General features: G+C 36.9%; 1 protein-coding gene across 1 annotated transcript; it reads right to left on the bottom strand.

Moving 5' to 3' along the window:
• Positions 1-2643: 2643 nt before the first annotated feature.
• LOC132854283 (H-2 class I histocompatibility antigen, Q9 alpha chain-like) lies at positions 2644-12154 on the bottom strand. The gene is made up of 7 exons (XM_060882567.1): positions 12098-12154; positions 9916-10140; positions 5260-5505; positions 4011-4301; positions 3537-3833; positions 3279-3445; positions 2644-3161 (listed from the first exon to the last, which is right to left on the bottom strand). The coding sequence occupies exons 2-7, from the start codon at positions 9995-9997 to the stop codon at positions 3159-3161; spliced, it is 1086 nt and encodes a 361-aa protein (XP_060738550.1). The 5' UTR covers positions 9998-10140; positions 12098-12154; the 3' UTR covers positions 2644-3158.
• Between the last annotated feature and the right edge of the window lie 473 nt (positions 12155-12627).

Raw genomic sequence — 12627 nt, 5'->3', positions numbered from 1 at the left:
ACTCATTATCTATATCTTTATCTGTATAACTGTTCTGCAATTTCTGGAGTTTGCTCCTAAGAATTTCACTCACCAAGGCACATGTGCTGTGGTGATGTGACAATAAAAGTGACTTGACTTGACTTGACTTGATATAAAGATTTAAAGTTTCTGCTACAGAAAAAAATTAAAACAGAATTTTCTGTCAAATTCCTCTTTGGACAACAAAAGAAGAAAATGTACCAATGGATTAAGAAACACTACTTGAGATATTATTATAAAATGTGTGCATCATATTTTTAAAGGTTGGGTAAAATCCAACATGATTAAGGGTCTGTTACATAAAATTGTGCTTGATGGTCTCAAAAGTCTCAAAAACAAAATAAGAGCTTCCTCATTTACTAAATCTGAATAATCCAAGGCACAGTAATAACATTTCTCCCCGTCATAAATCCAGATTGGGTGATAGATATTATTTCCTACAAACATGGTTTTAATCTATTGTCATATAAAGATGCTAATAATTTGTAATCAGAGTTAAGCAGCATGATAGCACCAGTTAAAGGTTTTGGAAACAGAGTAATTACTCCCTGTTTCATTGATTCTGTAAGTTCTCCTTTTACAGAACATTCATTAAATACATTTAAAATTAATTCACTTATTTCTTCCCAAAAAACTCAAAAGGCAAACCATCAGGTGCTGGGCTTTTGTTAAAAGAATTTTTATTATTTATACAAAGAATAAAGGGCTCTATCTTGCTAAAAAAATAGATCACTTGGGTCATAGTTAAAAGTTGATGTATATCATTTTTGATAAAAGTCTGGTAATGTAACTGTGACTTAATTATGACTGAACATATATAAACAATGAGTTTCTCTTGACATACAAATTATACTTGATAATAATAAAACAAAATATTTAATAAGAGTGACATTTCCTTATGTCATTTTTATTTTTAAATGGAGTCCTTGTGCAATTCCTGTAGTGTAACATTTATTTTACAAATTTACAAAAATATACAAAGGTGCTAAGTTCTATTCAATTCAACTTATTTGTATAGTGCTTTTAACAATTTCCCATTGTCCCAAAGCAGCTTCACAGGAGTATGGAAACAGAAGAGAGAGAAAAGGAAATACATATATAATAATAACGAGAAGAAGAAGAAAAAAATAATAAAAGTAAATAAGTGAATATATACAATTGAAGTTTAAAATTAATTTAAAAAGATTAACTTAAAATTTAAAATACTATATATCTATTCTTATCCCTAATGAGCAAACCGGATCGACAGCGGCAAGGAAAAGATGATTTGAGGAAGAAACCTTGAGAGGAACCAGGCTCAGAAGGGAACCGATCCTCATTTGGATGACACTCTACAGTAGATAGTGTAAATGTGAATAATGTCCTTCCTACAAAAGTTTACAATAGTGCAACTGAGAGCTCCTCGGGGGCCAATGGGTCATCGCAAACTCCGAGCTCAGCACAGACCTGGTTGCTGATAAAGACCAGACCATACAGCTGACTGACACAACATTGGTTCAAAAGAAGGCATTGTAAGTGACTTGGTTTGTAACACATTTACAATATTCAACACAATTTTAAAAAGCAATAAGAATAAATCTTAGTGAACACTGCTGTACCTGATCCACTGGACACAAAAGAGGAAAGGATCAAAAATCTGATTGAACAAACACGCCCCTAACCCACATGGGTGTCACTCCTGTTTTGATAGCTCCGCCCCACACATAATTACACAACCCAGACAACTATTATGGCGGAACCTGCAGGGGCAGCTGGCCGAGGGGATATTTTTATCAATAAATGAATTTAATGAGTAATACTATGGTAATACAGGTCAAATGTGTTTTTGTAGTACTGTGTGTTGTACCGTGAAAGGTTTAGCTCCGTTTCACGCGGAAGACGACGTTCAACACCTAGAACTCGAGAGGTAACGTTAGAGGCAGAGGTCGTAACGTTGCTGGGGATAAACAACTGGAAACAGAAGGCTTGATGCGTGTGCACATGTTGCAAGCTCAAAGACTTGCAGTAACGCAAGTAAGTGTAATTGATTTAATATTATGAACTTTAATTGATAGAAAGCCGTATTCTGTTAGTAAAAGATACTGTAAATATAGCAGTATTATCTCTGTATGTACACTGATGCTACATAATGTGAGCACAGTAACATCTGAAGCATCATTATGTATATACCATCTATTTTCCAACAAGGTGTAATATAAATAATGGTATATCACTCAGTTATACCCACAGCAAATGGCAAATAAAGATGGTTTTGTTTTATTCATTCATTCATTCATTTTCTACCGCTTATCTGAACTACTCTCTGGTCACGGGGAGCCTGTGCCTATCTCAGGCGTCATTGGGCATCAAGGTAGGATACACCCTGGATGGAGTGCCAACCCATCGCAGGGCACACACACACTCTCCTTCACTCACGCACTACGGACAATTTTCCAGAGATGCCAATCAACCTACCATACATGTCTTTGGACCGGGGGAGGAAACCGGAGTACCCAGAATAAACCCCCGAGGCACGGGGAGAACATGCAAACTCCACACACACAAGGCGGAGGCGGGAATCGAACCCCCAACCCTGGAGGTGTGAGGCGAACGTGCTAACCACTAAGCCACCATGCCCCCCGGTTTTGTTTTATGATATAATGAATTTTATTTATTTTGTACATAAACTTTTATCTATTTTGTACATAAACATAAAAAAGCTGATCCTATATTAACACGGGTCCTGCTTGAGTTCTATAAAAATCTCAAGTATGACAATGAGACTCTGGTTTTTATGTTAGAAACTCGCTGCAGAAACCTGTCAAAAGTGAAAGCTTTTATTTTTTAATCTAAAGTTTCGCTGCTCCTGCAGATTTGCTCCACGTTAAACGATGTAATGATTTACTCCAGTGTGTCACTGTCAAAGTATTTAACCAATTTTTATACATGAAATTGTTTATTTCTGTTTGGATAAAGTCTACGGTTTAAGGAGGACAAAAACAGCACTGTACAGAACTTGCTTTTTCTCACACTGTCATTATGTCTCATTATGTCATTATGTCCATGTTGTATTCACTCTTCACACCCTGAATGGAAGCTTCAGTAGAGGAAAACCTGGACAGGAAATTGCTCTTCAGTGTGGAGGCTCACTTCCTGGTTTACTAAAAGACAGATGATGATCAGACACTTATTAAACAAACTGTCAACCAACAACGTTTCACTGTAACTGTAAATATATTAAATGTACTATAAATATCAAAATATGTACTTTAACACACCTTTAGGGGATGTATCTCAGTTCCGTTCTGTTGAACATCATGGGGTTTTTCTGCACCAGAACTTTTTCTCTTCTTCCAGGTGAACACTCCAACAAAAGCAACAAGAACAAAGAGCGTGATGACTGCAGCAAAAATGATACCAATATTCCCTCCATCTGATCCTCCATCTGTCAAATCAGCACATAGTCTTTATTCTCTGCTGCATCAGTAAATTACTTTAACTGTAACTGTGTAGTTTTATAGGAAAGTGTTTCTGACCTTTTGTATTTGATTGCTTGTTCACATTCAGCACTAACTCCTTCTCCAAGCTGCTGTGCTGAATCACACAGGTGTAGTTGTGTTTCTGCAGCTCCTCAGCTGGGACTTTCAGAATGCTTCTCTTCTGGAAGCTTCCATCCTGGTTTATTAACAACATTCTGAGTTTCACATCCTCATGCACGTCCTCTCCGTCCTTCCTCCATGTGATATTCACTGCTTTGGGGAAGAAACCTGTAACGTTACACACCAGCTCTGGAGAAGGCGAGTGTTTCTGGATCACTGAAACCTCAGAATGAACTGCAGAGACACACAGAGACACAAAAATTGAAACTCTCTGTCATTTATAATTGAATGTGCTAATGACATCAACAAAGTGTGTGCGTCATACTGAAGGAGTGTGTTATTAATCAGGTGTGTTTGAGCAACTCTAAGCTGTAATTACAGTAACAGAGCAGGTCACACACTTTACAGTACCTTTCCTCTCTAGAGTCTCTCTGCTGTGATTCACAAACTTCTGTAACTGATCAATACAGTCGTATTTCAGGTAGTCCATCCACTTTCTAGCCTGGTCTCCTTTAGGGTCCCACTTGTTTATAAAGATCTCAGCTTTCTCATTAGCTGCAGTCCAGGTTCCACGTCCAAATTCCGGGTTCCAGTTAAGATCCAGACTGATGAAATCATCTCCATCATAACGGTACTGACTATATCCTCTAACGATGCCGTTATCAAGCCCACAGCCAAGCATCCACTGGAGTGTATGATCTCCTGCATGCACACACACACACACACACACACACACACACACACACACACACACACACACACACACAATCAGAGCAAATTAAAAAGCTGACAGAAAAAAAAGTTGGTTTAATTGCCACACTAAAGTATGTTTTTTCTTTCTGTCAGTTGTATTTTTCTTGTTGCTATACCATAAGTCTGAGAGAAACACAATTCCATCCTCTGTATCTCCTGGACATATTGCAGAACCGACAATAAAGCTGATTCTGACTCTCTCTCACTCTCTAGACTCTGATATTGCTAAGACTTTTATGACTTTTATTAATGGATATTACAGATTTCTGCAACGGAATCTCAGATATATGAAACAGGACAACAGCTAACGTTGATTCTAGACCAGAAATATTTTGTTCATCTTTCTTTCATTAACAATTTCTTTGGCTAAATATTATTGGTGTTTCTTAAAGTCTATATAAGCTAAATAAACTTTAAGAAACAGAAATATACTGAACACTACAAATTTCTGACACATGCCAGACCTTTTCCCTACAGCATGTGGATATTCTAATTTTCTTTATTAAAATGTGTGAGCTTGTATTGTTCTGCATGAGCAATCAGTCATACAGGTTACAACACTGAGTAGAAGTTTATTAGCCAAGTTAATCTATACCAGTTGTTAGTTCTGAGTAGCTTTTGTTCGTGTTTTCTGCTAAGCTACAGATGACATTTTTTAAAAGTGTTTGTGTTTGGCCTGTAACAAAGATTCACTCTGCTGTTTCAGTAAATTTTCTGTGCCTACTGCTGGAGGAAGGTGGAATTGCACTGGATTTTGGCGAATTATTTTTTATTTATTTTCTGAAAAACCTGTTTCATCAGTTCATTACCTGCTACAGTCATTCAAATGACAAAACTGCTCAGAACGCACATCCCTAGTGTGTACACAGGGTTTAGTCAGTGTGTTAGTGATTTATCTGAGTTTCACCTTCAGCTTGATTCAAACTTTTCATTACTGTATCCACAGTGTCCTGATAATCCTTAACACGCTCTGTTTCTCTGTTCCAGTAATCTTTATCATAAGTACTGATCTTCTGTATCCATTCTGTCTTTGAGATCATCTTCTTGATGCTACTGTTGTAGTACACAAACTGTTCTCCATCCAGCAGACCAACAGCAGTAACATTTATTCCTGGTGTGACAGCAGTGTAGAAGAACTGCAGAGTGTCTGCGTCTGTAAAAAATTAAATTATTATTATTTTTTTAACATATATAGTAAAACTACACATTTGCATAAATATGGCACACCTGATTTACAAACGCACATGTGCGTGCACACACACCCACCCAAAAGAAGTCTTATTGATAATAACGTTTATACAGTAATTATAAATATAAAACAATTCAATATATAGTTGATAGGAAGTGGAGTTTGTTCCCACTTGGTGGTGCCGTGACCATGAAGTACTATGTGCTACTTGCACCAACACTTTCTCACTATAAACAAAACAGCACTTGTGCTCAACTGCTTTAACAACAATGGTGTCATTTTACACCTGGTGTCTGCGGGAACTCAGGAAGAAAAGAAAGCTAGAGAAAGCCATAATGCTGCTTCATCACAAATAAACTACTATGAAGGTAAGAAATGTCTATTAATAAGAACAAACACTGAAGCTAACATGAGCCCAACACTGACTTTACTGTAAGAGTGAAAAACAAAAACCTGGTTCTGTCTCAATACACTGCAGAATGTAAAAACAGAGCTACAGGAGATGTCAGATTTGTGCTGCTTTTATCAGTTAACTAAATGTAAAGTAAATGAACAGAACAATCTGAGAAAGTGAATTTCATTTCCATTACAAATTTGGCAGACATTGTTAGTTTGTGTAAACGAAAATGCAAACAGTAATTATTTATGATTTCGTTTGACCTGATTTATAGTTTAAGTTTTGGCAATGATATAAATATTGTGTTTTGCAAAGTTTACTGCTTCAGTATTTGAAGATTATTTTTCCACATTTCTTTGGTATACTGGAAAACCGTTTTAAAGACTTTTATTGGAAACAACCTTTAATATATGCAGTCAGTCAATATTTACAGTGTTGACCTTTACTTTTCATAACTTTTGTAATTCGCTCTGGCATGCTGGATATTAACTTCTGGGCCAAATCCTGACCAACGGCGATCCATTCTTGCATTATTAGTGCTCGTAGGTTATCAAATTGATTAAATTCATGCGAGATTCTTTGGACAGAAATGTTAGTGATCCCAATCCCTTGGTTGAAAAACAACCCCACAGGTCTCAGGATACTTCAATGTTGGCATGACAGGACTCATGGTAGTGTTCACCTTTTCACATTTTCCAGATGTCCCAAACAGTCAGGAGCTTCAAAAGAGAAATATTTGTCTACTGCTGTCCAATCCTTGTATTTTCTATTCTAATTTAATCCAATCTCTTATCATTTTAGCCTGTCCTTGATGTTTTTCTGGGAGAGTAGTGGCTTCATTGCTGCCCTTCTTGACACCAGGCCATTGTCCAAAAATCTTTGTCTCAATGTGCATGCAGATGCACTCACACCCACCTGCTGCCATTCTTGACCAATATTCATTTTAGCAATTTCCTTGCATGTGAGGCCATTTGATGCAAAGCAATGATAGCTGCACGTATTTCTTTGGAAGTAACCACTGCTAACAAGAACTATGATTGGAAGTGCTTCTTCCTTCCTTTTATAGTGATCAGTCTGCTCTTCTAATCCAATGAGTATGATAGTGAATTCACCTGATTACTACTTAATGACACTTTTAAAGTGCTGAAGATATGATTAGAGAAATGGTGTTAGCTGTTTTTTTATACCAGGGAAAAAACAAGTGAATTTTGTTTTTTTTTTTGGGAAAAGTTCATTTCTTTGGCTAATAAAACTTTGCACAATTATTAAAGCTCGCTGACCACTCTCCACAATAATCTAAAAACAATGTAAATGAACACCACAACAGCTTAAAAAGCAAACTTTGCAAAACACAAAATTTATGTCACTGCCAATACTTTTGGCCACGACTGTACTTTTGAAAATTGTCCAGAAAATGCATCCATAGCAGGGGTGGTTCTAGACCTTTTTTAGGGTGGCTCCAGCCCCACTGTCTGTGATCTCAGCCACCCTAAAACTATAATTTTTACTTTCAAAAATAAAAATTAAATTAAAATGCAGGACACGTCATCAATGGGAAAGATGACGTGTCCTGCTTGGATCAGTTTGATCCAAGAGTGATTTTTATCACTTTTACCCAACACGTGGGTAAAAGTGAAAAAAATCACTCTTGGATCAAACTGATCCAAGCAGGACACGTCATCTTTCAATAGTCTTTCAGTAGTCTTTCAATAGTGCGTCATCAGCTGTCTGCTTTATTTGAACGGAGAAGCACAGGCACGCGCAGCAGCAACGCGCAGTCAGAGCTGGAGGCATTTATCTACAGCGTTAATCGGCGGAAAGCCGCAAAGACGGTTATAGAAGGTATTTTTTTAAATGTTTTTACCTTGTTAGCCTGCCCTGCAGCAGTGCTTTCAGTGTTTTTTGATTTGATTGATGTATAAAATAATCAATTAAAATAATAAAAGGTGTTAGGTTGTTAGGAAGAGAAGTAATAGATAGGAGAGTAATTTTTTATATGGTCTCTGTACACTTGACATGCTAATACTATATCATGTTTCATCATAGTACATGGAGATGAAGAGAAGGACAGCAGAATGACATGTGAAGACAGGGAAGAAAGGTACAGATAGGTCGAATGTGAAGCCTTAGAGAGACAAAACAGAGACACAAATGTAGATAGAGAAGAAGACGAAGACAGAGAGGCAACATGTGAGCTGAAAGAGATGTCTTACTTATTGACCATTTTGCCTCCATGAAAGACAGGAGATACAGCTTAATAATACCATCATAAAAATTAACACAAATCCAGGGAATTTGGCACTCATGACGTTGTACAGTGTTATGCTATTTGTGTTGAAATTGTTTGGAAGGTCTGTTACTCCCACAAAAGCATGTTTTTCAAATGAAAACATATTTCTATAAGCCCACCATAGTAGTTTTCATTATTTAATTGGAGAAATTTATTTTAAAATGTATGTATTGTGAGGATGTATTTTATATCGTCCCACAAGTAAAAGTTTGTTGGAGGTACAGTTATAAAAAGTTGTACTATTACTGCATGTCTCTGCTATGGTAGTGAACTTAATGTACAGAGATTTGTGTGTGGCAATAGTATATATATAGTACTGCGTTGACATTAAATAAAATCTATATGAATACCAGTGAAATTTCACTATTCTAATTACCAGAGTTGAGACACTGCATTCATTAGACACACTTTTTAGTGTCCACTTTTGCCATTTTAAATAATACCATAACTTTTGGCTTACTATATAGTCATATAATATATAATATAAAACTCTTCTGTTTTAAATTCTCACTGAGGGCTAAAACTGCTAAAGATTAAATCCTAGAACCGCCCCTGATCCATAGTATGGTCCACTTTTGGAAACAAACATATAACCTCAGGTGATGATTAAAAAAACATTCTGTAGTAAATATGTATTTTCCCCCAACAAATAAATAAACCAACATTCTGTAACCAGGTGGAGAAAATCCATTCTTCCTATTTTACAATCATTAACTTGTTCAAACTGAGGCCTATTTTTTAGCCTCTTGCTTAAAAAAGACATTCTGAAATTATCTAAAAAACAACAAAGCTGTATTTGAATAATTCTGGTATCAAAATAAAGGTAACGTGAGATTGTTTCAAAAGTATACATATACACACACACGCACACTAAACAAGTTTGGTGTTCATGAAAGGGTGGCTAGAAAAAAGCCAGTGCATGGTGACTGAAATACACAAAAACACAGGCAAATACAAAAGAGCAGGCAAATACGGAAGAGCAGACAAATACAAAAGAGCAGACAAATACAAAAGAGCAGGCAAATACGGAATAGCAGACAAATACAAAAGAGCAGGCAAATACAAAAGAGCAGGCAAATACGGAAGAGCAGACAAATACGGAAAAGCATTCAACTAGTAAACGCTTGTAAACGGGGAAACTACCTGCAAACGCAGAAAACACATGCACATTTATCTGATTTTTAGTGGTGAGGATTTTAGTCACTTAGGAATAAAAGGATTGAAAACAGGAAGTGAGACTCCACAAGCGCCATCACAACAAAGAACAACGTAACTTACAAAAACGGCAAATAAACACCATAACTAACTCACGAAACTAAAGCACAACAGTTCATAGCAGTCATAAATATACAGATAAAATGTTTTATTATCTTTTACTGTTAAAAGGTTAAGATTCCTTCGGTGTCACAGCCGCCATTTTGTAGGTGTTTATATAATCAGAAAATGTATAAATCAACTTTACCCTTCTACTAATTATGTGAATATATAATGTGAATTAGATAAACAAAAATAATATTAACACAAGTGTGTTTCTGTAATCACCGTGTAAAGACTTTCAGTAACGCGAATAAACACACTTTAATATCAAACCTCCTCATTTCACCACTGAAAAGTCTGCTGTCAAAACTGACCAATTTTACAGAATATAACTTTAAAGTTAATTGAATCGATTGTCCGATTGACTCACCTGCTGGTGAAACATAAACAGACAATGTGAGAAACAGCAGAACTTTTAATATAGTCCTGCTGTCCGACATCTTACAGTGCATATTTTAACCAAACAGAATAATTTCATAAAACAAATTTGGTGAAGTCCTTTACGACAGGCGGGGACACATTGGAGTGATGTCATCACATCTTTCACCCCGAAGCGAGAATTTTGGGGTAAAACTCGGGTTTTTTCTTTAGACACCTGTTGTGAAAAATCCTTGGCCCTTAGGAGAATACACATTACATTATAATATTATTATAATTATTATTATTACATATATATATATATATAATTATTATTATTATTAAGACGTGGTGTAATGATTAATTGAAGATAATATATATATATATATATATATATATATATATATATATATATATATATATATATATATATATATATATATGAGATATATATATATATATATATAAGAACCACACTGGAGTCAGAGGGAATGGTTATAGGTTTATTGGTTATTATAAACATTCTCAGTAATCGGAGAGCGAAGTAGGGGAATAGTCTGGGGTTCCAGGGCCGGAATCAGAGGGAGGAGATGCCAAGGCAGGACTGAGAGAACGGATATAGGCATGAGGCACTGGAGGAGGAGGAGAAGCGGGAGTCCCGAGCTCAGGGTTGCAAAGCTCAACATGAGGACAGCCATCAGTTTGGGTTCTCTGATCCACGAGGTTAGGCAGAGGGGTTTGAGTCGAGGACGTGCTAGTAAGAGGCCCTCTCACAATATGGAACAGCAGATGAGGATGCTCGGGGAGGTCAGGAGAACAGAGCTGTTCCAGACACGTAACGAGCTCATGGGTGATATGAAGTAGCTGGAAGCGGCGATAGCTTTCCATGACATCAGCGGCCATTGGCCTTGGGGAGAGAGACGGACGAGGATGGTGAGGTGAGGACATGATGGGGCAACCAGGATGAGCTGGCTGATGCGAAGGGATCTGAAGGGAGATAAGAGGAGTTAGAGGAGATAGAGGAACGGGAGCTTGAGATAAGTGTAAACAAGCCCAGCCTGACCAAGGACAGGCTGAGATCATAGCATGAGATCATAGTATGAGATCATATCTAAATTCAAGCAGTTAACAGATTAGAGGAGTCAGCAAAGAACTCCATTGTTTTTGTACACAAGTAACATTATAGTAGCAATAGCTTAATAATAATGACAACAGTATAGCAGTAAGAGTTTAGCAGGAGTTTAGCAATAGTGACAATATAAGATGACAAATAGATAAGAGCTTTCTTGTATGAGAAATAATTTAGATAAGAGCTTTCTTTTAACATAATAACTTTTGACATAAATCAGACTCAGAGTGACTTATAATTATTAAAAATCATGTGTAGTAGAAAATAGCAAAGGAGAAACTTACCCATTGTAGTTGAATGAAGGATTAAATCTTCCGGACGTCTGGCACGGAAAAAACTGAGAGGCAAATGTAACTTTGACCAGGGAGTGAAGCTCTTTTTTGAGCACACTTTTTAATAACAAAAATTGTTGTTTAGGCATAATTGTTATGGCGAATGAAGAAGACCCAGGGTCACAGGCCTGGGCTCCCGGGCCTGGGTCCCGGGGAACTAAGAGGAGGAAAATCCATAAATGGGCATATGGGCAAAAGGTGAAGGAAAAACAAGGGGACTGCAAGGAACAGGACGTTACAAAAACATATGAGATGATTCCGGTAAATAAGATGACATAATGAAAAGGTGATATGAAAACCGGTCTGTGAGGGGGGGGACCGATAAGGAGGCGTGTGGAAACGTATATATAGAGGAGAATTTTTGGGGCCAAATGTGTATGCGTAAAAAATCCTGTAACTCTGCAGGTCCGTCCGGAGGGTTTTTGTTTTTTGCATGCCGATGCTCTTCATGAAGATGCTTTTTCTTTTTGGGTTTTTTGGGATTTCTTTTGTTACTTTCAAATTGGCAATTTCTCTTAGAGAATTGTTGGCTGAGTGACCACAATAAAAGAAGTTTGCTCATTCTCATCCAGGTCTGAGGAGTTTTCCCATTGTTTTAATTCGTATTAATGTTAGTGTTATTAGTAAATTAAGTTTTAGTAACAATTATATAGTATAAAAGTATTATAAAGTATATCAGTATAATTCACCCTGATATGTGCCGACTTGGAGACGGGCTCTAAGTTCCGACACACCGATGTTTCGAAGCTTGGGTCAAACTCGCTAATGTGTTTCTAACGGTAGACGGAACGGGTGTTTCCGGGAACGTCACATAACTTCTGACGTTAGAACCACTGACGTGTGCTTGTGACTCTGCTGTTAGTGGAATACACCACCAGGGTTCTCAAGTTTTGAAGACAGGCAAGATATCTCCAAACCCCCACCCAAACACAACAATGGGGGTGCCCCCCCGCGCAAAAAGAATATTTATGACATAAAACATTACAAAACATAATATCTGAATTAAACAAAACTTATTAAATGATGAAATGTAGTGTTATTGGTTAGTAGCCTTATTTTTCTGAGATTTAATTACACAGAATTTATGATAAATTCATGATTTTATAAAATGTCATAAAACCGGGGCCCCCTGGCACCATCTCAGGGCCCCAGTTTGAGAACCACTGGCCTAGACTACTTGTTCTGAGCAGGTGTTGTCAGTGAACAGGCTGTAAAACTGTGGGTTTTACAAAGTTTAAAAAGTTAAAGCAGGTATGCCATTCAG

Source organism: Tachysurus vachellii, chromosome 12 (assembly GCF_030014155.1).
Source record: "Tachysurus vachellii isolate PV-2020 chromosome 12, HZAU_Pvac_v1, whole genome shotgun sequence".
NCBI lineage: Eukaryota > Metazoa > Chordata > Actinopteri > Siluriformes > Bagridae > Tachysurus > Tachysurus vachellii.
The sequence above is the reverse complement of the archived record's forward strand: the minus strand, read 5'-3'. Positions and strand labels throughout refer to the sequence as shown.

Coding starts and splice junctions, on each gene's coding strand:
- LOC132854283 (XM_060882567.1), bottom strand. CDS start 9,997: ATGCACTGTAAGATGTCGGACAGCAGGACTATATTAAAAGTTCTGCTG. Junction 5,506..9,915: donor TGTTTATGTTTCACCAGCAG/GTGAGTCAATCG, acceptor AATTTTTTACAG/ACGCAGACACTCTGCAGTTC. Junction 3,446..3,536: donor CAAGCAATCAAATACAAAAG/GTCAGAAACACT, acceptor CTGATTTGACAG/ATGGAGGATCAGATGGAGGG.